Source organism: Furipterus horrens, unplaced genomic scaffold (genome assembly GCF_987537825.1).
Source record: "Furipterus horrens unplaced genomic scaffold, mFurHor1.1.pri manual_scaffold_7, whole genome shotgun sequence".
Lineage (NCBI taxonomy): Eukaryota > Metazoa > Chordata > Mammalia > Chiroptera > Furipteridae > Furipterus > Furipterus horrens.
In genome coordinates, this window is record NW_028327177.1 from 95,197,604 (window position 1) to 95,224,225 (window position 26,622).

Below are 26,622 nucleotides of genomic sequence, written 5' to 3' on the forward strand. Positions count from 1 at the left end.
TATGGTGACAGCTATTATATGTTTAAGCATCCATCTTTGTTGAAAACGAGTACATGAGGACAGGCAAAGCTATTCCTTTGGGAAAGTATTCTTTGAAGCATTGTCGAAATAATAAAAAAACTGGACATGACTTAAATGGCCATCATTCATTCATTCATTCATTCATTTATTCAACAGACATTTACTACGTGCCAGTGGTTTGATTGCTTGAGATAACATCTTGGAACAAAATAAACTAAGATTCCTGCCTACTATGTTAGTATATCAACAGAAGATTGGTGATAAAGAGAATATATGCATAGAATGGAATAGTATGTATCCATTAAAAGTGAGGTAGCTGAACATGATCTTGACATGGAAGGATGTCCAAGACATATTAGACCCTTTATTTTTAAAGGGTATATGCATGTGTCTGTGCTTGCATTGTGCATACAAATTTTCTAGAAAGACTGGCCCAAAACCTTAATAGTGGGAGTGGATATTGGGGTGGGGGAAAGGGAATTTTACTTTTCTTTTTATAAAGTCTTTTGTATTATTTAATTTTTCATAGCTAGTATGTGTGCTTTATATAATAAAAAAATTATAATGTTATAAAAAAGAAGAAATTGTAAAGCTAAATCAGTAGTTCTGCTAGAGAACTAAAGCTCATATCTCAAAGAAAATGGAAAATTCCGTGATCTATCTGTAGGCATTGAGACCAAAATGATTAGGTGTTTGATGCTGTTCAGGCTGCAAGAATGGAAATTAATACCATAGTACTTTGGAATGTAAAACGAAAGACAGGAGGTGGGTCTGTGGCATTCCTGGTCATGGGCCTGGTGGACTTGTCTGCATGTACAAATCAAATAGGCAGATGGCCTGGAGCAGGGGAAGGGCCCGCACTGACTGACAGTCAAGTATTCTGGGGCTTTCTCCTGAGTTTGTGACTCACCTTCAGCAGCGTAAAGCCTCAGTCTCTCCTCTCGTAAATAGTGAACTTGTAATAATTGATTTACAGTGTGGCCTAGAGCTAACATTGCATGAATCTGGTGAATCCGTATTTGTTAGAGAGAGATTTGAGATAGCTCCTGAAATTCTCTGGAGACTTTGAGATAATCACTTCAGCATCACCTAGTGCTGTGAAGAAACATTAGTTAGACATTTTTTTATCTGTTCTTGAGTAGATTCAAGTTTAAATACATTTGGATAGTTTGTATTTAACCCTATTTCCACTTCAGGGCCACAGAAAATGAGGCTTTCAGGATTCCACCTTAAACAGGTGACTAGAGAAATTGATTTTAAATATGTATCCTTTGATAAATTTAATCTGATGTGTTTGGGGGGGAAAGCAGTGTCATTCAACACACTGGGCATTTTCAGGTGAAATTAGAATATAATTTCATCCTTTTTGAAAATTGGATTTCTGTCAGATCCCCAAACCCAGAAGTTCTACTTTGCCTCTTCTTTGGGGTTAGGTTGTCCCAGGAGAAGGGATAGTGGTATACATGAGATTCATTTCTGTGTGCTGGGGGGATATCAGCTTGGAGGAGCATGGGAGGGGGCCTGTAAATGAATGATAACGTCTGTCTTGTTGTGTGTCTCCAGGAGTGTCCATGGAGACCTTGTACCCAGAGTGGAATATGTGACTCAGACTCTCCTTCCATGTATAACTAAATTGGTCCTAGGTGGGCAGGTTCAGATTATCCCATATAAAGCGAGTGAGAGCACTGAAATCCAAACAGAGAGAGGATGGATGTTGCCGTGAGCAACCCAAAGAGAAGATAACCATCGGGGGGAATGTTTCGTAGATTTTGGTATTTGGGACCCTCCATTGCTATTTCTCCCTTTCCATTTGTTTTTCAACTGATTGGAAAACTACTAATGAGCGTGTTTACATTTTCTCCAGTTGTTTTACCCAAGTGTGAAAGCAGCTGGGGAGAGGGGTTTGTTCTCAGTCCAAGGCACCTCGCTGTCTCTCCTTCTGTCTGCCTCTCACTCCCCCGGCTGCCAGGCAGCTCCACCCTGCCAATCCTCATGGTCTCACCACCCCACTCCCTGGGGCTCCTGCTGCAGCTGAGCTGCGTTTAGCATGGCCAGCAGCCCCACCACATGTTTTGCATTGCTCACACCCGCCTTCCTCTCCCCTTTTTGTTGCCATTTGTTTTGTTTCGAAGGAGGTGAGGTGCAGAGGAGGTCTTGGGTTTATGCCCTTCCACTCAGCTTCAGAACTGGGAGCAGACCCAGATTTCATTGGCTCCGTTTCTGTGCTGAGGGGAAAACCTCTGAGGGAGAATGTCCTTATGTACTCAGACAATTCTTGGAGATGCTTTCCTCCTCTCCTGGCTGCTCTGAATTTTTAGTGTCTGCCGTTTACAACACAATCTACTCTCAGGTGCTTAGTTCTTTCCTTCTGATGAGGGTGTCTCAAGCTTCAGTCGTTTTGAGAACCACCTTCACAACATTTTCCATGCCCTGTTACATCATTTCTATGAATTCTCTGATATGCTTGTTCTAATCTATTCAAATACATTTCATAGTCAATCCATAACTATTAAAATGCTGTTTACTCTCTGTGACTCATTTTATGTATCTCCAGTTATATGGACACTTCTTTTCTTAGCCCTTACCGTGTAAGACTCTCTCTGTCCCTTTCTGGGGTGCTGCTGAGAGGCCCATTCATGTTAAATTCTCCCTAGAAAGTTCGTCCACACTATCAGTTTCCAGTAGATTGGCCAATTCTGTTAGGCCATACCCTGAGGTGTTTTTGTTTTAAATTCCTTAGTTGAGGAGATGATTGGGTGATGCCATTTCTGCTTAGGCCAATGATAATAAATACTTGTTGAATGTATGAATTGAATGAATGAAGAACTTTACCCCCCTTGTCAGCACCATTTTAGAGTCTAGATTCCAATGCCTACAAATAGCCTCTTTTCCTTTCTCACCTCCTCTCTCCTTTTTTTTTTTTTCTTCTTTTCCTCCCTCTCTCCCTTCTTTCTTTCTTCCTGCCTTCCCCCTTTTGAAGCTCACTTTCTAAAGACACCCATAATAAACTAGGCACAGAATGCATCCTTAGTTATTAGGAGAGTCTGGGAGTTTTTTTCAGAGACCCTCTATTGACTCTCTGAGTTGAAACAGTTTAGACTCCACATAAAATATGTGTTGTTTACCCAGGCTCTTCATGTTCTGCATACTGTTACAGTCCTTGAAGAGCTTGTCAGTGACAAGTAAGATAAATGAATGAAGAGGGCTTTACAAGTGTTTAAAAGCTAAGTATAGCATGTGCTGCCCACTACTTAATTAAACAGACCTGCGCTTAACTAAGTAACTTTGTGGTGGAAACTTCTAGGGCCTTCCCCATCCCCTAGCCCATACCACCTCCAAAGGAAGGGCTCAGGATGTTAGAGAGTCCTTGGTTGTCCGCAGTTGCTAATGTGTGAGCCTAGGTTTGAAATGATCTTGCTGGTTGAAGCATTAAAACTTAGTGTGGGCGGTGGATAATACTTTTGAGTTTATTTTAGGATAATTCACCAACGTAGACTCCCTTGGGGCTTGATCACAATTTTATAATGTGTCTGAGTTCCCTCCTTTTCACATAGAACTTTAAAATCAAAGTGAGTTGCTTCTCTTCTCAGCTGTCATTGGGGTCAATGTCCAGAGAGTTGGGTCCCATTTCCAGATCAAGTTTAATTGCTTTTTTAAAAAAAAAATATATATGAAGGATCTGAGCAGTAGGGTACTGTGGTTACGTAGGAAGCCTTGAAACGGTAGTCCCAAATCTGCTACTTGTGTGACCTTTGGTAAGCTTCTTTGTCTTTCTAAGCCTCAGTTTCTTCATCACTAAAGTGGGGATAATAACAGCCTCTGCCAGGGCTGATATTCAGGTCATATATATTTGAGTCATTCTTAGTTCTTAGGAGTTTCTGCCCCTGTTATAGCAGCTATTAAAGATTTTGAATACAGCCCCCTACAGCCTACATCACAGGGTTGGTGTGACTGTCCCCTTGAAATGACAGGATCAAAGGCTGCACTTGGCAGCAGCTAGGGCCAGGTGAGCGTTGGTTATTATCGATGAGGTCTGCAGCTTGCGCCCTCTCCCAATGCCAGGAGTCCTTCTGCCACTGTTAGGGATCCTGATCTCCACATTATCAGCCGAGTACACAGAACTCTCTCTACCAATAACTCTCCCCAGACAGTTTGTGTTGGCTGGTAGCATACCAGAAGCGATGATGCTCCTGGTGACAGTCATTGTCCTTAACCCTTTGTGGATTCCTCAGGTTCCTAAAGTGACAGCAAGAAGTTGTTTACCAGAACAGGCTCCCTCCTGTGATTTTATCAGAAAAAGAAAAAGAAAAACTGCACAAAATGTGAAATAAGAAAGAACAGTGCACCAGCATCTACCCCATGCCTCTCCCATTTACCTACGTTCCAGGAACAGAGGCTCAGGGGAAAGTGATTTTTTTCTGAGCCTCAGAGTGAATATTTGGCAGAAAAAGAATTAATGCCAGGCCTATGTTACTTCCCTACAGAGATGAGAGATCTGTCTCCCTAGGTGATGAGAAATCTTGAGAGCTGAGCATCAAGAGTTTGGTACTACAGGAATGTGTCTTCTGCCACAGTTAGGCACAGGCTTGTTCATCATTCAACAAAGGTTTGAGCTGGGATTCCCACAAAACAGACTCAGAGACAATTTGGAGCAGGTGGTTTATTTGGGAGGTGATCTCAAGAAGCATAGTGAAAAAATAGAGAAGTGAGACAGGGAAGGGAAAAGGGGGATAAAGGTGCATTATGGGCCATTTTCTGTCATAGTCAGAAACAAGACTTACACCCCGCTGAGGACCTCCTGAGACCTTCTGGAACACTCCATAGTGTTGTCCTACTAAGGTTCGAGCATGCTGGTTATTTATTCATTAGCTTCCTCCCTCATAGATTGACAGTTGTTTGAAAGGCCTGAGCTCCCCAACATTTCTGGTCTGCCTTGTTCCCTTGCCAAGCCAGTACCTGTGGCCAAAGAAAGACCTCAGGCAAAGAGAGATGCAGAGGCTTGAGGCGGGGAGGACAGCAGCACATTGAATACTCTCCATTCAAGCTGCAGGTGACCTCCAGGGTAGATACACAAGAGGAGGTGGAAACGCGCTGACATTATCTATAACAATTAAAATAAAATAAGCGTACTTAAAGAGTAGGTACAAAAATAGCATCCAAACCCTCCATGGTGACCTACTAATTTTCTGTCTATAAATAAGGACTGAGGGAGGTGCCTTCACCAAAGCTGGGAGGGAGAGTTTCATCAATGTGCTGTTTAGCTGTAGGACTGATTAGCTGATTACACTGGGAGAGATCAGATGAATTTTCGAGGCAGGACAGATGCAATAGCAGTGAATTGTGTAGATACTTGTAAAAACATAAATGTCAAGAGATTGGCGCATTTTCCCAGAAATGTCATAGTATGACAAGTGTGAGCATATAAGTATATGGTTATGGCTGTCTTAAATTCCTTCTAAAATGACCCAAGTTGATAAGTGCTTTTGAAAAATAAAAAAGTGAATTGTCTCAGATATGTTTTCTGCTCTTTCCACATCCAATAAAGGAATGAAGAAAGCAGCATGCATATGCACACACACACACACACACACACCCCTCATGTATTGGGGTTCTGTTTCCCATATTGACCTGTTTTCTCTGAAGGTGATTAGAGGGTGAGTTTACCATGGAACCTCCCCAGATCCCTTTTCCTTACACCCATATCCATGCCAATTTTTCAAATCTTAGTTCAAGGGAAATCTGACCCATGGAGCTGGAGGGGATTTCTCTGCCTCTGGACATTCATGTAAACCAATCTCTTGTTTCTTATTTTCCTTCCCATGTTGTGTTATCGTCAGTCCTCTAATTATTCATGTCTTATTCATCTTCACTTTGTCACGACTGTAGGGCTGTGGAGTCAGAAACCTGTTGTTTAACTCACAAGCTGAGCAATCATGGGCTTCGTTTCCTCATGAGAACGGCTGTGTCAAAAGCAAAGAGGCAGTGAAAGCATACTGGCCACGTGCTTAGTCAGGCACAAATGGCACTTGTCTTTGTAGTTACAGAAGCTTAGTGCATGTTGATGAATTTCTGTGCAGTATCCACAGTAAAAGCCTTTCCATCATTGATTCTTACTTATTCCCATGAAGTTCCCCAATGTGGCATATTCTCCTACTAACTTCTTTATCCTCCTGTTTCACTTTTGCCCTCCAAGTGTGACCCAAGCTTTGGAACCCAGACCCACACAAGTGTCCATTGTGATTCATTTCCAGGTAGGCCTGGTGGGTGGATGTTCAGGAAATCCTTCCCTTCCTTGCTGTCCACTTGTTATCTGGTTTCTCCATCTTTTACTTAGAGTCAAGAACTGTTGACCTTGCTCTGATTTAGCAAAAATAAGATTGGTAGAGTAGTACTGGACTACTTTGGATTTTCCTGGAAAGAAAGAGGGAGAAAAGATAACCTGATAGAATAAAGTGTAATTGCTATTGTATGGTATTATCTCCATATGCCATAGCAACAAATCTTATGATATTTTTTCTTATTTAAACCATATTCATGAAGGTTTTATTGTTAACTTGCTCCATATCACTGATCAAAGCATAGTTTGTTATTGCCACCTTGCTAAAATATTTTAAAGGCAGTTTTAATATTATACTTTTATAGCTACATGTTCCCATTAAGCTATTAAGTCTATTAGTAGTCAATCAAGGACTTTAATTTTGTTTCAAGAGCTCCTTGGATAAACTCTTCAGAGATGTCAAGAGAGATGGACTATATGGCACCTTTTCACAGATGGTGCTCATCACGGATTTTAATTAATGGAGCAAGTTTTGGTTTTCTGTGACTCACTTTTGGTGCTAACAAAAGTATTCTAAAGATCCCTGCTCTTCTGAAGGCTATAGGATAATAAGGAAATGAACCACATAAGAGCCCAATACCCCTGATGATTAATGAGACAAGTGACCAGAGACACGATGAAGTGTCTCACTGGATCCATTTCACTAAAGAATGGACTATTTCTTGAAGAAGATGAATTTTACTTTTCCAACAGCCCAAAGCTATACATCTATCCTGCTCTCCCCACTTCCAAGAACAACAGTATTAACAAACAAATCTACAACAGAAAAAGTTAAACTATCACACAGAGAGTTACATACTCAACTGGCCCATCCTAGATGCTAATTGTGTATTTTTCTTTTCATTTGTTCCAAAGTAGCCTATACCCTTTCCATTCATTCCTTCATACCTTCATATATATATGCTAGTGGTGAGTACAAGGGTAATTCAGACATAGCATTTCCCTCAAGAGATTTTCAACCTAGGGGTGGAGAAAGACAAGAAAGTGCATAGTTACTTACCATCCACTGAGGGAAGCTCAGTGATGAGATGGGGGTTAAAGGAGGGTTCCGGATTCTGGGAAAGGCAATGGAAGAAACTTACTCCCTTTTGAGACAGGCTTAGGGAATGCATTTCCGGAAGTAACAGGGTTGAAGCTAAGACCAGAAGAACTAATGGGTATAACTCAGGTAAAAGTAGATGAAGGGCATGACAGGAATAGAGACAGCATGTCCAGGTCAGGGGAGGAAGGGAAGAGAGGTGAGGCTGGGAAGTGAACAACAGTGGCCTCCTGAGAGCCTCATAGGCTGTGGTAGAAATGGGGCTCTTTTCCTGAGGGTGGTGGGGAGCCTCTGAGGAACTGGAAGCCAGGGAGTAACTAGGTCTGATGTCACTCCAGCTACAGATTGTATTCAATGGAAGGCAAGAGTACAGCAGAACTGTGAGGGTCCGATTACCCTAGAGAAATAAGGTGGTACCTGGAAGAAAAAGGAAGGAGAAAATTAAATCTGATTAGATTTGTCTCAGCAGTCATGACATAATATCGTAAAACAAATATAACACAGCCAAAAGCGAAAGTGTCAGGTCATCCATTTGGTAGACACTGAAAAGGAAATAAAAATGGGCTTCAGTAAATTGCTAAATGAGTCTGAGTTCCCAAGTGCAGTGCAGTGGAAAGCTATCCCTCTCCAACCCTATATTAGTTTTCCTGGGAATTCTGCTATGACTGCCTAGAAGATTTGCTGTTTAAGGCTTTGTGGTAGGCACCTCGTGTTGTCTAATGGCTACAAGGATATGAACCATACTGCATGGAATCACCCAGTAAATGTGTCTGATGTGATTTGAACAAATGGTATTCTTTACAAAAGCTTGTTAAAATAATCTGCAGTTCTTTATTTTTTCCATCAACCTTTAGGGGGTCTTATTCATGGCTTCCTATCCTTCCAGACCATTCTTGGTGTATTAAGAAACCAATACAGTTGGGTGGTGATGAGTATATGTGGTGTAGATGAAAAATAATTAACGGAGATTTATTTTCAATCTGAGAATTAAGCAAGCAGGATTGGTCAAGCTCTTATAGGAGGAAAAACTAGCAACCAGCCTGTAAGAAATCGGTCACAGTTTAGGGGATATGTTACAAGCAAGATAAATAAAAGTAGTCTAGAGTATCAGGCCAAACTCTCATTTTTCATCTCTGTTTCACGCTCTTCTCTTCCAGCCCAGACTAATCAAAAGAAGCCTCTTCCGCTCACAATTGCTCTGTGTACATTTCCCCCAGATCTGGTATTCACATGAACAACGTGGTTTATTTATATTTCAGCACCAAATTGGAAAGATGACATCATTCATTTACAGTCTTTATCCCATGACATGCCTACTCTCCAACACCTCATTTCAGCAGACACATTTAGGACTGCATATAGCATCTTGTTTAGCTTGTACATTCTTTTATGGGATACAGTTCAAAGGTAGGGAACTTTAGGCTTGTCGCTGGTAAGAAAATAATCTCATAAAATCACGGGAGCTTCCCCAAAGGATAAGGACATTATGATATTTACAATAGCAGTTATTATTTGTTCATTTAGGCTCTATCGTTCATTCTTGGGCAAGTCCCTTCCTTATTGACCATAGCAGATCTTACAGCTCCCTTTAGGCCCTCCGAATTCTATTAGAAGACACAGTTCCAGTTTTATTAGTTCACAAGTTCAAAAGTGCAAGCTCCTAACAATACTGGAATTTTACATATGAACACTGAATTTCAGAATCTCCTGCACAAGGTCAGGCCGTATAAGGGAAATCTCGGTACTTGAACGGCAATAGCTCCACTGACCTTCTGTTTCTCACAAGACATAACTTGTCCGTTGGGTCTTCTGATACTTTAAGTGGCCAAGTGAAGGATAGAAATATGATCAGCTGCCAAAGGTTGCCTGGGATTTTTAATTTGTTAGGTGGATCATTCCCTCTAATTTTATTGATTTCACTTATATAATGCTTTTTTTTAACATCTACTCTGGGGCCATTCAAATATTGTACACATTTCAAAAATGAAATGAGTGAATCATGAGACATCCTTTGGCAGGTAGAATTGGGGTGTGAGGTGTTTCCAAAACTTAACAGAATCGAAGCATGTGTGGGAAAGCTATTTGTACCTGTTCAGCTGTTTGCTATTTTTGCTAGCAGGGTGGCAAAGAGAGAAGCCTGGCAATTAAGAATTGGAAGACCCAGAAAACCTCCATGTTCTCTGTCAAGAAAGAGGCTCTGGGGGCTGAAATCTATGTCTTGACTTTCTAGCTACAAATGGAGATAGTAATAATTCCTCCCAGGAAAGTTTTGAGGATAAGTTAGATTGTGCATGAAAAATACTATAAGAATGCACTATGCAAGGTCCAGAATTATTATCAGAGTATTATTTATATCACACAATAAAATTCCAACTGCTTTGGAGATTTTGCCAGCCTCTGACTTCCAACTCTTTTAATGTACTGATGGCTCATTGTCATCTCCACCTACCAGTGAGCTTGTGATGGCAATTCATGGGATCCTCTACTCTCAGTGACCTTCTCTGGCTGAAAACAAACATGCAGCTTGCCCCTAGAATGGCAGCACCCTCAAAATCAGGGCCCCTTCTTTCCTTCACTCATTGCATCAATGTACATAGTGTATCTACACTTGCTAGACCCTGTGCTAGATGCTGGGGAGAGGCAGAGGAAAGAAACAACTTCAAATCTATGGGCAGATGGACAGATAAATCCATGGTTACAGAGTGCTGGTAAGCAGAAGGCACACATTACCTGGCCTCAAGGGTAAGGGTCAGGAAAAGGCTGTGAGTTAGCCAGACACAGAAGTTAGAGGTGAGGCAAGGTGGATGGAGGAGGTGTCTCAGGCAAAGAAAACACATGTCAAGAAGGAAAAGTGCCTTAAACAACAACAGCAGTAATAGTAACAACAGCATTTGACTTTTATTGCAAGCAATTATGTGCCAGGTCCTGAACTGATGCTTGAAGTTCATTACCGGGAGGGAGGCACTATTGCTCCCATTTCGGAGGTGAGGAAATTGAGGCTTAAGAATAGTTAACCAAAGAACTTATTTGCATATATACGCATGACCTGTGGACATGAACAATGGTGGGTGGATTGCCTGAGGGAGGTGGGGTGCTGGGAGGAGGAGAGCAAAGGGCGAAAAGTTGGGACAACTGTAATAGCATAATCAATGAAATTTTTAAAAAAAGTAACAGTTAACTCAAATAATCAGGAAAGAGGCAGAGTAGCACTTAAATCCAGACAGTCTTGTCTCTAAACCCATATTTAGGCTTTCTGAGCTTGATACTTTTATCTTCCTTTTCCGTGGTCTTTAGGCATTTTTCTAGATTCTGTGATCCTATTAGGTCAATTCATCACTTTTATGTTAATTGCCCTGCGTAGCAAACAATACAATAAAACATTTCTATGTCCCTAGTGTTTTAACTATGACACCTAGTTGTGTCCTGTGACAAGCATAGTGGGGAGTAAATTAGAGCGGTCAGCTCTTCTCCATTGACTCTGCTTCTTTTGCTCAATTTCCCCCCAAAACTTTCTCAGTTAAAATGTCCTTAGTGTGCTCTTTTGCCAGAAGTCATCATAGCAGCAAACCATCTCCACGAACACTTTTGCATTTGTCAGCTTCCAAGGAGATTTCTCTGCTTTGTCTTGCAAGACTGTTGTTCGTCTGTGGCTCTCTGTCTCCATCCAGTCCTTTCCACCTACTCATTTAGGGCTTCCTTCTCTTGCTTGCTCTAGAGTGTAGGATGTGATTGTTGGCAATTTGTGATCCTAAGCTTACTCTGGATCCCTGCGATTGTTTGATACGCACCATAGGAATTGTCCATTCTTTTCCCCTTTTAAACCATGTGGGAGAAGTACACTTATATCCACAAATGTAAATCCAAGAACATAGTAGCTTTAAGGATGTGCCAAAGGCTCTTTCACCAAAGCATGGCGCATTCCTCATTAAGTGTCAGTCTGACTAAAAATAAAAACTTCTGGATTAGGAACAAAGGGAGCCCTCTAGGTGCTATAATGATGCCCTGAGTCTCTTTGGCTGGTCTTCTAGCTTCTGATGGATTCTCCCCTGGTTTTTGTTGTGTACAGACCCAGAACAGAATGAAGCTGATGGCGGACAACTACGACGAGGACCACCACCATTACCACCACCACCACCATCACCACCACCACCGATCTCCTGGGAGGTCGCAACATTCCAATCACAGGCCCTCTCCCGACCAGGTCAGTTTCATTGCCGCTTACCTCCAGGACCCCTTTTACCCTTTGGATATTTTAAGATAAAATAAATAATCCTCAAGAAATAATAAACAGCATAAAGTGATACGTTCTTTGAACTGAAACTAATAGCTTTGGTATTTATTTCCATCACTCAAGGAATCTAAATGTTTTCCTTTCTCCTTCCTTTTTAAGGTTTTGTCTGTTCTTGTTTATGTTATGCATTTTCTTTCCTCCCCTCCTTTCTTCTTTCGTAGATATGTAGTCTATTGCTGGCTTGGTATCTAATGGTGGGTTACTTTGGAATGTCATTTTCAGAATTTTAAGGGAAAGCACTTTGTTTCCGTGAGCTTGGCAACCAGAGAAGTTTTGAGTTTGCTGAGCACTTTTCTAGAAAATTCCTTAGTGATGCAAATTAACAGTGGGGTAAAACAACATGAAAAGAAATCAGTTTTGCTTGTATTTTAGCCAGTGAAGTCAAGGGGTCTGGTTTCTTTGATTTGGACCCTATCTTCTCCTTTGACTAAGTAAAGCAAGTGAAAAGATGGGTTGACAGAAACAAGAATTTCCTGTGATGTTTAACTATTTTGCATTCACCCACCAAATATAAAACTATTTACAACATTTAGTATTAAAACTCTTGAAGGAGAGTTTCATGAAAACTATTAAATGCAAACTAGTAGGATGATATAGTCAATATCAGCAATATTTCTACCTTGATTATACTATAACCTTTTCTTTGTGGGGCATAGGTAATAGAATACAATCATCTGAATAAGTGTGAGTGCCTTTGTTATACATTTCTGAATATTTGAGGGAAGAACTTATTGGAATTAACCTGTGTGAAGAGGGTTTAAATTTTTTTGTTGGAGGAAGGGATGCTTAATATGCTCCTAAAGGTTTTTTTTTTTTAATTTTTCAGATGGCTCTGCTTCATTTTCCACTTATATCACTAGCATCCCAAAGAAGTTAATATTCTAGGTCTCCAAGATGGTTTAGCAGGAGTACAACTCCAGAGGGAGCCATTTGTATAGCATACAATATAAAAAGGGCTTCTTGGAGCAAGCAGTGAGGATGTTCCAACCAGGAGGTCCCCTATCCCCACCCTCAGCTTGGACCTACCCTTGTGCCGGGCAGCTTTTGCCCTCAGAGACCTCAAGCTGCAGAAGGTGGTCACACACAGGACCTCTCAGTTTCTGAGGCCAAGTACAGAAAGGCATCAGGTCATGTTATTAGCTAACAATGGTTCTCAGTTTTGGGATCATCGAAGTGTACAGAAATATTAATTTTATGTAATTATCTTGTATGACTGTGGTTTTAGTTTGATTTGGTTTTATTTATTCAATTCTCATTCCTCACAACTAACATTCTTCCCCCCAACTCCCACTCCCCCCTGCCACACACACACACACACACACACACACGTCACAGTACAACTGGCATCCTGCTAACCAGATCTCCTCATTCTCACTCTTGGTCCCTACCCTTTGCTCCTTAACCTTCTCCCATCAGGGGTGAGTGTGAGGTTTTATTGGTGCTGCTAGAAGGTCACTCCACGCTTCCCCCCAGAGAGACAGGAACTGTAGAAGCAGAAAGAAGGATTTGGAGCCCAACTGGGGGAGTGGATCACACAAGGATGTGTTGAGACCACAGACAGGCTTGTTTTATCACAGAGACAAATATGCTAATATGTCCTCCTACCAACAGGGCACCAGATCAAATTTCTCTGCCTTGTGAATGATATTTCTTACAAAAGCTTATCTCTTGCTACTTTCCCAAAGGTCTTTAATCATAAAGTGGAATACTTGCCTGCTTGGTTGACCCTCTTATGTTTCTCCACCGACACGAGAGGTTGTCACGGGGCAGAAATCATGGCTCAGGGGTGGTGCCCTTTCCAGAAGAGTTAGCATTCCTTGAGGAGTGTCTGGCTAAGATATGTCATCAGGACCTCTGATACACCTTTCTCCTTGCTACTGTTAGGAAGATGGTGATGCCCTTTCACTTTCACATCCTTCATTTCAATGACCACTCTAAGCAACCCATGAACATAGAGGCAGATAGTCCCATCCTCTACAGATGAGAAATCCAGGCCCTGAGACGATGGGGGTGAAGTTGACCAGAATCCTGCTGCTGGTTATTTGCTCATTCAACTAATACTTGGAGCATATATTCCATGCCAGTCACTATGCTAAGCTTGGGGAAGAGCAAGACGCACAAGACAGAACTCCTGCCTTCAAAGAATTTGCTGTCTAGTCCTGGGACAAAAACTCAGGTCATCTGATGTCTCATGTAATTCTTGTCTGGATCATGTCCACCAAAACATGACAGATAAGAGGTAGTTATAACTTAATGAGGGGCCCATGACTTAGGAAGTCACTCTGAAGTGGGTGCACTCTGAAGGTGACCTACTCTTGGCCAGGAGGATACTTTTGTGCTTTTAAATTGGAATCAGCAAATCCATAAGGCTCCTTTGTTGCACTCTTTCAGCAAGAGAAGGAGAGTTAAACAAGGAGCCCTGGTATGAGTAGGCTGACTCTAGAGACAGTGAGGCCCTTTTGCACTAGCTGTCCTTGGTCTGGAGAAAGAATGCTCTCCCCCGTAACGGAGACATGAGATACATAATCCTCAACAACTCATATCAATATATGAAAGGCTGGGAAGTCTTTCCCAATTGATTACAAATTCTGCACATAATTATGTAAGCATGGAGTGGGTTACTTCTCAGGAGAAAGTGACAGCCTTATATCAGTAAGTGACAACATTGGAGTCTAAATAACAGATGATGTGAATAATATTTGAACTAAATGTCCATCATTTACCCATGTTAACTGAACTGACTTGAAGGGGAGACATCTCTTTCAGGATTCCCAGTTCCCTGCCATCAGTCTTCCAGCCCTGACTTCCATGTGACCCTGATGGTGGACCAACAGTGTCTTCTGGAAGAGGGCTACAAATGTTGGCATTGTCTTCTGAGATTTAATTAGAGATCAGAACATGAAAATGAAGAAATATTTAAAAATCCACCCTATTGCTACTTTTCCAGAGAAACTCATTTTTCCTTAGGAAATTCAATTTAAGTATTGCCAGGCTTGCAGAATCTGATTCTTTTTCCACTTCTTCCCTGTCCCTCTCTCCTTCACTATGATTTTGCTTTCTCCTCTGGAGAAACTGAATCCAAGGGTTATAAGTCTAGACTAACATTTCCCAAAGTAACTTTTGGAACATTAGTCCCAAGAGGATAGTCTTGAAACAAAGATTCAGTGGGCAAAGAATTTTGGGAAAGTGCTGCATATTATAACTCAATCTTGGAGAGTCTTGGTGCAATTAGCAGATCAAAGGATTGAAAAAGTCATATAAGAAAGAAAGCTCTCCAATTTTATTTAATCCAGCATTTCCCAGATTTATTTGATCATAGAATCTTTTTTTTCTTTTCTTTTCTAGTAACATCTGTGCTCTGAGAAATACTGTTCTCAGAGTATCAGGTGAAGAAAGAGACTACCCAGTTTAAAACATGGCTGATCTAGTTTCCAGCAGTTTTTTTCATCTTAAGGTGGAGTTTTGAAGCAATTTCCCTTTTGCTTTACATAGCAGAAAATGAGAGTGCCCCTTTCATTAATTTCATGGGATACCTTTATAAAGGGAGATAACATCTGAGAATGTGTTATCCCACCCAAAACCCAATAGATCTGAACTAAGAATGCCATTGTAAGGATGAGGACCCTGGAAAGCAAGGATAATCATGAATATGAAGCCCCTCAAGGATTGAAAATGAGTGTGGTGAGGGCAAGGGAGGATTAAGAGAACACGTAAGAGAAATCAAGAGGTGAGGCAATCCAACAGCCTAAAAGGAGCAGTTAATAGTTGGTGCCCTGTGACCCCCAGAATGGCCATCATCCCTGAATATGTCCAAATAGAACATTCAGACAAATCCCAGTAATGCCTCTAGGAAATCCTTTAAACTAAGACGTGGCACAAGGGCAGACAACGAGTATGTCCCATGACACGCACTGCTGGTGAGCTTTGAGAAACAACAAAGACCAAAGATCAGATAGAATATGCTGGAGACACAGCAGTGGTTTTATTTTTAGTGACGTCACCGAGACATATTTTAGAAAAGCTAAGTGGGAACCCAGCTCCTCCGAAATGCCCTCTGTACCTGTTGTTGTTGCATACCTGTTATTTTCGTTAAGCAGTATCTTTCCTCACCTTATCTATGGTGTCAAACCTTTTTACTTTCCTTTTCCAGGCATCATGTGATTTTTATTGTTCCAGGAAAAGTTGTATTTTGTTAATCTCCTTCCAGTGGCTCCCAGGTATGAACTAACCCCATAGGTAAGAAAAGCACACTATCAGAGTAAGCACATTCAAGTCAGCTCAAAATGCCAGGCCTCGGTCAAGCTGCCTGTTGGCGTCCAGGACTCACACTTTTGTGCCTGGGTTTTGGGTTGGGTGTTGCACCCTTGAGGGCTTGGACCTCACTGCTTTTTTATTTTCTATTTTTTGGCAGACCATTCACTTTCATTTTTTAAAGCATCTGCCACTCTGATTCTAATGTGTAGGGGCCTAAATGGCAAAGAATCTAAACATTTTTTGGCTGGAAACCCCAGGATATGTGGCCACTTTCCAAGCCCAGAGCTTAACTCTCCTCTTTCTCCTTCCTTCAAATGGAAATGCTCCCTCACAGGAGTTGGGAAGCTCAAGAAATTTTCACTACCTTAAAGACTTTTGGATCCTATTTAAAAGTTAAATTTCATATTTTACTTATAGAAGTACCACTTCTAAAGAAGAGCCACAGAATCCAGGAGAATGGAGGCATAATATTTACTAAACTGAAAATGGAAAGATTTGGTCGAATTTTATATGTTATCCATACTCTTCACTTCATATTGCAAAGCACATTCACACCTGTCTGGCCTCTATTAGGCACTCCGTAAATGTCTGAGGGAGTTGTTTTCACAGCACCTCTGGGAGCTAGGAAGGGCAGATGGAAGTATCTCCATGGTAAAGGAAAAGATCTTCAGATAAAGAAATTGGAGCTCAGAGAGGCTGTTAATTTTTCAGAGTCATACCTCTGAAAATCAACAAGCCTGAGACTCAAACCTGAGTCTCTGAGTGCTGTCCATTGGTGGCAAACCTCCTTGGACATTAGAATGGATGTACGAGGGAGGACCCCAAAAAACTGGAATCGTCTCCTGGAGGGTGGGCCCTTTATAGTACAAGGTTCCCCTGCTAGGTGAGTGTTCTAGGAACCCCTCTTGTATCAGTGTCCCAGCTGGTGGTATGTGAGGCTGCGTTCAGCTTCAGTGAATTTATTTTGAAGACCCTTTCAATGCATTTGCCCATTTCATGATGGGTGATTTATGAGCACACCTTTCTATACCATGCTGAATGTTCAGCAGTTTTTGACCAAAAATGACACGACCCCCTCATGCCCCACCCTTTCTATTCACCTGATCTCACCCTGAGTGTTTTGCCGATGTGGAAGAAATGAAACAAAAAATGGCAGAAGCACTAAAAGGCATCAAGATCAACAAGTTCAAAAACGGTTTTGAGCAGTGGGGAAAAAAATGTCTTGACAGGTGTATTACATCAAATGGAGAGTACTTTGAAAGTGACTGAAGTTTAAACATGTAAGAGTAGATACACAATTTTTTATAAATAAATTATGGTATTTTGGGGTTCCCCCTCGCATTTGTGCAACCAGATGTATTGAATATGGTTGCATGGCTATACGTAATATCCAGTTTTCCTCTAAAGCAAATGTGCTTTTCTCTTCCCCATCAAATTGTAGTGAATTTAATCTGATTTTTTATTTTTTTCAAAGTTGAATTAAAATGTTATCTCCTTAGTTCTCTTTCCATATGCCTCAGCTTTCATTTTCTTTATTTCCATTTTTCTGTTTTGTGACTTTATTTCTTCTATTCTCCACCCCTCCATTTCACCTGTTCCCCTTTATTCTTCTCTATTCCCATTGTCCTTGTGCCAAACAATATGTGGCTTCCTCCAACTTTCCCACTGCGGTGTTATCACCAGAGTGAGATTCTCAAGGAGTGGAGAGCATGGCACAGAGAGGGCAGGGGGAGTGGCCGTGGGTTACAGAAGGACCTTAGCAGTGGGTTGCCAGGACGCACATTCCTTTGTTCACTCACCCTTGAGCTTCTGCACACATAAGGACCTGATACAAGCCTGTCCCCCAGAACCAAGTTAAGGATGCTTCACTTGGCCAGGGGCTGCCATCAGTTCAGCTAGGGCTTTGGGAGTACTTGCAGGTAATAGCAGAAACTGGGTTTTCCATTTTGCATCCTTAACTTTAGGGCAACCACTATGCTATTTTATTCTTAGAAAATTGATTGCCCTAGTCTAATATGTTACCCACTCCACTTGGCAATTTCTGACACCCAGGTGTAGATATGCAGAGTGGTCCTTCCTCTGCAGCTCCCGGCTACTGTGTGGTCCCGGCACACACTGGCTTTCAGCTGGGATGTGAGTCTGTAGCACTGGACATCTTTCAGAGCACTGGATGTCCATTTCCATTTCCTGTTGAAAATCCTCGTAGAATTCTGTTTGGGATACATGTCATTCTGCTATAAGCTATCTAATAACTTGGTCAGACCTAGATTTGGCCTTCTTTCAAGCGAGAGAACATGGGGCAAATATACAGACTGTATTTTAAGATATAACAACATGGTCTCAGTGACCCCACACATGCTGACTGTACCTAGGCTCTGCTTCAAAAAGGCTTGGTTGTTCCCTCTCCCCCTCTCCCCTCTCTCTACAGGCAAAAGCACCGTAAGGTAGAGTTAGCTCCGAAAATAAACACAAGGTTCTTACCCTCTCACCCTCCCACCCTTGTCCACATTGCAGACATCTGAGCCTTGGATGCCTGCTCTCAGGTAGAATTAGTCAGTGTCCTGCAGAGGATTCCCATAAGAGGGAGATTTCCAGCCACCCCTGCAATCAGGTCCTCTTTGAGGTGGTCCTGGAGACACATGACAATATTTGCAAGCCACGTGTATTTTCTGGCCCCAGATCTGTGTGGTAAACTGCCTCCCTGCTTTTCTTCTCCTCTCAGGGGCCTGCATTTTGTGTTTGGTCAACAAGGAGTTGATGGAGTCTCTCTGTCCACTAGGAAAATGAAGGGGCCGCAGCAGCCCCACTTAGGGCCCTATTACTTCTCAGTAAGGCACCTCGAGGCCCTCAGGTTCTGCATGTGCCCTCAGCCTCTGGGTGAGGCGCTGGACAGGGCTTTGTGATTGATGCCCTGCTTTCTGTGCACTCCCATCCACAGATCAGCCAAAGTGCAGCCCTGTGAATTCTAACAAACAGACGAGGGGTTTAACTTGCTCCATTGCCCCCAGAAGATGGATTCTGTATATAAAGTTGTTATTTCTAGCTTTTGCTTAGGGAGGAAAAAAATTTATTTTATGTTTTGAGGTTAAATGAATGTGGGATAAATGTATACATAGTGTCCTGAGTGTGTATATGTATGTATCGCTATATGTCAGATGAACTGAGGACTTTTCCACATATGGAAGAATTTCTCAAGATCATGTTTAACTAGAAATTTCTCTCCCTAACTTCCCCTGAGTGCATGTTTGAATATACATTATATATACATATATATGTGCGTGTGTGTGTAAATACATTTCCATGTTTCCTACATAAAAGAAAACTTACCACGTATCAGAGCTTACTAAACTATCATTACAGAACAACTGAAAAAAAAAAAAACAGAAAATTTTAGCACCCATGTATTAACCTAATTAGAAAAATTACATGTGTTGGGCTTTTAATATCACTTTCCCATCCAAGCTAGTATGTCTAAAGCTTGCCCTGTTAAGAAAACAACAGAAACAACAGAGTTTTTTGCATCACAAATCTCACTTCCTGACTCACTTCTGGGAAGAATCCTTGGGTTTTGGCTTCCTGTGGGGATGAAGCCTTCAAATTCAAAAACCCATGAGGAAACCTCTTGCTGGGCTGATGCTTTTGGATGGGAGGGAGGTTCAGAGATGCCAGCTACGCCCACTCGGGTCCTCTGGTCAGAATCTGAGCTGAAGCTATCCCAGGCTACCTTATGAAATCAATCTTGTGAACTGCTTGCCTGTTTCCTTTCCTTTTTAAAATATCAATTGATTAATTTTTTAAAATTGAGACATAATTGATGTTATATTTGGTTTTAGTTATACAACATGATTTGGTGAAGGGATCACTTGAATAAGTTTAGTTAACATCTATCGCCACACATTGCTACAAGTTTTTTTTTGTTTTTTTTCTTTCATGATTACTTGCCTCTTTTCCGAGGTTTCTTTTATCATAGAGTAGATGGAAGATGCTGTGTTTAAAATGCAACAGATAATTTTTTTAAGTACTTGAAATAGAAAGGTAACTCAGATGTCACTTTTTCCTTTATCCCTTGAAGACTACTGAGCATCCTCAAAGCTACTAAAACATGAGCCAGAATGTGTGTGCATTTTCTCACCACTGAGAAATAAAGGTGGCAGCTATCTGTTTGCTTGTGTTTACGAGCAGGAACTCTGGGATGACCTGGTCCTGGCTCTCGGTGAGGCCACAGGTGAAGAAGGAAATGAGGACAGATGTCTGAACTGCTGTTGTGGGAGGTGTTTAACCACTCCTTCCTCTGTAGCATTTACATGCTCACCCAACCATTACAAACCACAGAAGAGGCCAGGAGGCAGCGAGTGACACACAGCCTTTGGGAAACTGGCTTTGCAGATGAGCAGCTACTGCCAGAGCTCTTTAATCTGAGTGGGATTTGATAAACCCTGCCAGGTAGAGTCCTCATGAATGGGAAAAAGGCAGAGCTGCTTAATGCATCAGGATCCCCCTGTTTAAAAAAAAAAAAAAAAAAAAAAAAGGCTTTCTCCTTTTTCTCCTTAAAGGAGGTTTGAGCCTATTGAGAATTCCAGTCTTACTCTATTTGGGGTAAAGTTTCCTCCTGCCCTTTTACTGATTCCTCTTAGTTTTAAACCTTGTTTGTAGTATTAGGGTTTCATTAAGGGATTTGTTGCAGTATCTTTTGAATCAACAGGGGTTTTCAGACACAGCCTGTACTCCCCAGCTTGTAGGTGTAACTCATTTTGGCAACATCGGAAGCTTGATTCCTTTTCAACTTGCTGCTTTAATCCAGTCACATTCGTCTACGAGGCAGCACTGTGTCTCCCCTCTTGAAAGGAGGTGGCCAACCCTGAAATGTCTCAAAGCAGGGCAATCCATTTTCTATTGCTAAACACCATTGCCTCTCTTTTTTTTCTGGAATTGATGCAATAAGGGTCTGTTTGACTTACACACTCCAGGCACTTGCCGCACTCTGAAGATAACGGAACCACAGAGGAAAGAGAATCAGAAACTTCCTTTAAACGTATGCTGCACACACACAGATTTGGAAGACTGCCTTGCCTGCAGAACAATAGCATTCTAAAAATCGTTTCAGCTTCTAAATATTAATGATCTGAATAAACTCTAGCTTTGAACAGCCCAGAGATGCTAAAATGTCTAAGGATGGTTTTATACAACATCGGATTATTTTCACACACACCCTTTTACCTTAGGCCTTAGTGCAAAATCAAATAATTTGTTTGTAATAGTAACAAACTATCAAATGCTCACAACAGGAGTAGTGTGTCCAGTTCTATTTGTATATGCTTGTGACATCTACAGTGTAGTTTAGTTGACATTCTCCAATTTAATGCACATGGCATCCTTATGAAGTGTCAGGGCTACAGTATGATCCCATATTCTTTTTGAGGCAGCTAAGGGAATAAAGAGTCAAGGGGCCAGAGGATATGGTTGCCCACTAGCTGGGAAATGACAGAACTAGATTCATATTAAAAATACAATTTTCACTGTGTTTAAAAAACCCAAGTGTTAATGACTGATGGGTGAGGGAGCAAAAATAAAGCCTGTCTCCATCTCCCCCCCCCCCCCTTCTTATGGTTCTCTGGCAATGCCTCAGCTCTAGCAGATGTTGACTTTGGGCTCTGACACAATATTGTTGGCCACCGTCGAGCCTTCCAGCATTTCTATCTTCAGTTGGGTATCTTACATCTTTCAGCTGAGAGAGCTGGAGCCATGGACCAAACACTGGTTTGTCAGAATTGCTTTGCTTGAAGGAAATCGAGAACTCATTTCTATAAGTCGACCCACACTGATGGTCCAAAAATTTTAGAAGTGACGGAGAAAGCCCCCCAAGCCTCTCTAGTGTTCTTCGTGGCTTAGCAAAAAGGACTTCCTCAGAGTGTCCCTGTGAGGTGAACTTCTTGAGAAGAACCAACCCAGTGGGTCTTATAAAATACGGATGTCTCCCATCCTGCTTTCCCTCTACTGGTGACTTCAGCTTTCACCACCCGGGGTTAGAAGAATCCCAGGATATAGCTGGTGCAATGACAAAGGAGAGGGAGCCATGCTTTGGAGAAACAGAGGCACGATCTGGCTGACCCTAAGGAACTCTGGAATCCAGGCAGATCCCCTCTCAAACTGTTACCGAAAAGAAGGGGGTTCTTTCATGTGGCGCCTTAGTGTAAAACCCGACAATCAGTGTTGAGGAAGACAGGTTTTTATTTACAATATTCCAACCTGGGTGGGGCTGTGAGCACTCCTGCTCAGAGCCCTGTTCTCCCACAGGACCCAGCACTTCCCTTGCTCCCCAGAAGGCTAGAAGCCAAAAACATGCCCAGAAGTTCCCCATCCCTTATCTGTCAGCTCTCTCCTTCAGGATCTGGGGTACGATGTCATCAGCCTCCTTATAATAGTCCAGGAAAACATGTGCTGTGTTGCACTGGATCATGGTGAAGTCCAAGTTTTAAGAGTCCTCTCCGCATGTCCCAAGTTCCGACTTTCTTACTAGCCCAGGCCACATGGCCAAGTTATTCCTACAAACTGCTTAGCAGCTCCTTCCTTTCCTCACACTGCATGGCTTTCTTTTTCTTTCAAAACCACATGGTTCTCCCCTCCACCCCCCATGCTTTCAAAATGCGTGGCTCTCTCCCCTACCTCCTTGAAAACTGCGTGGCTTTCTCCCTTTTCAAAACCACATGGCTTTTCTTCCTTAATGGCTGCTGCCTTGTTTTTAAATCCCTGACTGTGACCTGTGATGCAGTGGGCAGGGTAACAGGTTCTGGCCATTAGCAGAACCTTGCTCAGGCCCCATAAGCTCTATGTCACTCCTAACTCTAACCATCCCATCTTCTTGGTGCCTTGGAAAGCCATGGTCATTTGCATAACTAAGACACTAGCTACCCACCATAGATAGGCAAAGGCATCTCTTAGGAAAAATGGCTGTGTTCCACTGACTGCCATCCCCCATTCCCCAAACCACGGCCAGTGAGGAATTTTGAGGACCCCTTTTTCCACCCTGTAACAAGAGGAGTCGGGTCACGCAGAAAGTAAGAACCAAGCCCTGTATCCTTCCTCCTTTGGAAATACTTGTTAAGTCCCCAGATCAGACAGTGAGTGGTGATATGAAGGGACTGAAGGTGCTGCCTTTTCTTCAGGGACCTAGGACTTTGAGTGCTGATGACATTCCCATTTAAGGGACCCATGCTCTTGCGTGGGAGCTTCTCTGTCTTCCAAGATCCAAGGAGACCCAACTAAGTTGTACCATCCAACTCCAAGATTTTTAACAGGTTGGGAGAAGGCATGCAAAATCCAAAGTACTCAAAGCAGAGCTCAACAGAACCAGCAAATGCCTTCTGAGTTCAAAATGAGCTCTTCTTTTTGAGGCCTCACAGTGCCCATATCAGAAAGGATGAACCTTTGTGGTCAGGCAGCCTGGAATTTGACTCTGCTCCACAGCTTCTGGCCAGGTGTCCTCTGGCGAGCTTCCTGAACTTTCTCCCTGAGCCTTCCTTTCCACATCTGCACAAAGAGCCTGCGACACCTGTGTCATGGGGCTCTGGTGAGACTCAGTGAAGAAGCACAGACAGCTGGCTTCTGAAGCAGGTGCTGATACCTCCTTCCTCATGTCTAGCCCAGGTCAGAAATAAGCTAACATACATATTTAAACAGAGCACCAACTGGGTATTTGAAGCCAGATAGGACTTCCCTATTATTTGGGGGAACTTGTCTGCAAATGGGTCCCACAGGCTGTAATAAATACAAATCTTGTAAGAGTTCATGGCCATCCCTGACCTCATCACCTGAACAAAGACATCCATCCAAGGGCTAAGCATTCCAGGAGGCAGGAGAGGTGAAAGACATGAATGGGAGGTCTTGACCCTGAGAGAAAACTTACTGGTGCCCTGTAGAGGCTCAGGGCCCCTGCTCTCCAGGCTCATGCCCATTGTTCCCCTTTATGTATGCATCTGTCTTTCCCAGCCCTGGCCAAGCCTTCAGGGGGATATGCCCAGAGGAGTTGCTTTGGTGCAGCCCACCTGCAGGGCACATCGGAATCCCATGCTATGGTCCTGCTTTTGTAACTTGTGCAACCAAAATTTGCAGAGTCCTGGGGCCTGAAGATTTCTGAAAGTGTCGGAGGAGCCCTGAACTGAAGTAGGGGGAGGGGTGGGTCTGGTGACCATCTCTGTTATAACCAGGACAATCTCCTTGCATCCCTTCTCATCTCCTCCTGACAGAGATGGCAGCTGAGTTCTCACAGAGGCAGTGGGCTGATTTGAAGGTGACACTTCCATAATTTTACTCTCATTTCCAGATAGGACAGGTGTGATAGTAAGGCCCCCATTAGGAACCTCGTCCTCTGATTTCAAGAAAAAAAGCTGCCTGGCAAATCAAAGAGAACTGCGAGTTTTTGTTATTTGTTTTATTTTATTTTTTTAATATCCAGTGATGGGCTGGGGCTTGCCTGCTGTTTTACCTAATACTTGAAAATAGAGACCAATTAAAGGTTTACTCCAGGCCATTCATCATGTCATATGATAGCGTTCCTTCTCAGAGTTTCTTTGCTGGAGCTAATAAATGCCCCACAACAGTGAGTCTCCTGACTTGTCAGCGGTGACTCTGTCCTTGGCCCTTAGATCTTCTCATCAGCATGGCCCTGTGAGTGGCCCATCTGGCAAGGAATTTTGTATTATCTCAGTATTTAGAGAATCCCATTAGAGCTCAGCATCTGGGACTGCAGACTTACCATCAAGGCCTTGTATCATCTCTGGAGCCCTAGATGCACCCTGAGGTTATTTGCTAGTTAAGTCTCTTCTCCCTTCAAAATTTGCTGTGTTGTGGTCACTGAGCTGTGAGCTTCAGCCCACTTTGGATGTTCCAATCCCCAGATGCTTTTGGACAAAAACACTTGGATGACTGATGGACTAGAGACTTACTTTCCTACTTACTTTGGCAACTCCTGGCATAGCCATCACTCACGAAGGACACGCAAGGGAAGGAACAACAGGCAGCATCCAGGAAAGCCAGTGCAGAGTTGATTTGAAAACAGAAAAACAAGGAGAGGAAACAGACTCTCCCAGGCCTGACAGATACTTTGTAAAACTCCAAGTATTTTTAAATGACTTGGCAGAAAGTTAGTGACCAAGTGATATCTATCTGTTTCTTATTTTTGATCCCAAATTTTCATTTCTGTATGCTAAGATTGCTGAATAAATTAATATTTGCATCCAGAGGTGCAGGCAGGAATCAAACAGCTGTGAACGTTTGGAAATACGTTCTGATTAGCTCCTGCATTTTTGGTTTTTATTCCCCAAGCAGACACTCACTCTGACCCAGATCACTTGGTGATTAGGGTCAATTCATGTATAAGCTTTGAAGATTAGAGAGAACAGAAATGGCCACCACTTCCCCTTCTATTTTCTTGTAAAAACTTCAAACTTTAGAAATTAAAACCTTGAAAAATATGCATAATATTACAAGTTCACTAAAGGAGTTTATCCACGTTTCTGCCATGTTAAATGTTAGCAGCGTTTATATTGGACTGTCATATTCCTTTACTTCATTCACCAGCATACAGGATGTCGGTCTCAACATCTGGTTTTTAATAACCCTCGACATCTGGGAGCTCCTTTTTATTCCTATGGTGGACGAGGCACAGTAGTGATATTGGCAGTGTGTATTTTCAAGTTACAACTCCTGTCTCTTTCAATCATAATTAATTACCACTTTTTAATGTATTTAATTTGCTAAAAGTGATTTGCATTAGACCACATTTCACTGTTAAGAAAATAGTGGTTGAATTTGGTGGCAGTAGCTTTCCTTGTTTCTTTCTTCTTTTTTGAAGTTTAAAACCCTGCATGAATGGATTTGAAACAAACTGAATGTATACATGCTGTTGGGTTTTAAATGCAAAATGAAATAAACTGTTCTGCAGGGGAAGTGATTTTATAGTCTTTTAGAGGCAGTCAGGAGGCTGTAGGCTGCATTATGGGGAAAGTGTTGTTTTGTTTTGTGATTTTGGCAAGTCATAGCATCTCTCTGTGCCTGGAGTTTTCCTATAGCAGTAACTCTGGGGGTCAAGAACCCTATGATGAAAGCCTCTATCCAGAGAAATATTCTTTTACAACCCCCTCAACGTTCTGCATTGAATTCCAAGGGGCTGCTAGACGCCTTGAAACCCATTTGTGGATGCTATGGACTTTTCCTCTTTATCAGCATAAAAAGGGACATCAGCTTTGTGTTTCTCTAAGAACCGAAAGGAAGTTTGTTGAATGTAAAAATACATGTTTCTCAAGTTGTTTAAAGAAAAGAGAAGATTGTTGGTTAGGAGCAACTACTCGACTGTATTGTGGCAAACACAGGTAAATTTTACATGAGAAGACCCACCCAAAAATATTAGGGTGACTTATTTTTTTCCAGAATATTTCTGTCTAAACTTTCCAGTACAAATTCTTACCATGTTGTCCAGTTTTGACTGTGTACAAATCTCCTGATTGATTCATATCAGTTGGATCTTCTTTAACCCTCTGTGATCCAGAGACCCTTTTGGCAGTCTGATGAACTCTCTGAACCTCTTCTCAAAATAACATTTTTAAGTGCAGAAAATAAAATACAGAGGAATAGAAAAGAAACAAATTATCTGAAAATTTAGTTTAAGACTACAGATCTAAATCT

General features: G+C 42.1%; 1 protein-coding gene across 3 annotated transcripts in view; it reads left to right on the plus strand.

Annotated features, from left to right (window-relative positions):
• ERC2 (ELKS/RAB6-interacting/CAST family member 2) overlaps nucleotides 1-26,622 on the plus strand; it is a 926,792-nt gene that overhangs the window by 731,028 nt on the left and 169,142 nt on the right. For all 3 annotated transcript variants that reach the window (XR_016512310.1, XM_090282950.1, XM_090282949.1), the window contains exon 14: nucleotides 11,464-11,598. Coding sequence is in view for 2 of the 3 variants with exons in the window: in XM_090282950.1 (XP_090139076.1) it covers nucleotides 11,464-11,598 (135 nt within the window). In the remaining variant the exon portion in view is untranslated. The remainder of the gene's footprint in view (nucleotides 1-11,463; nucleotides 11,599-26,622) is intronic.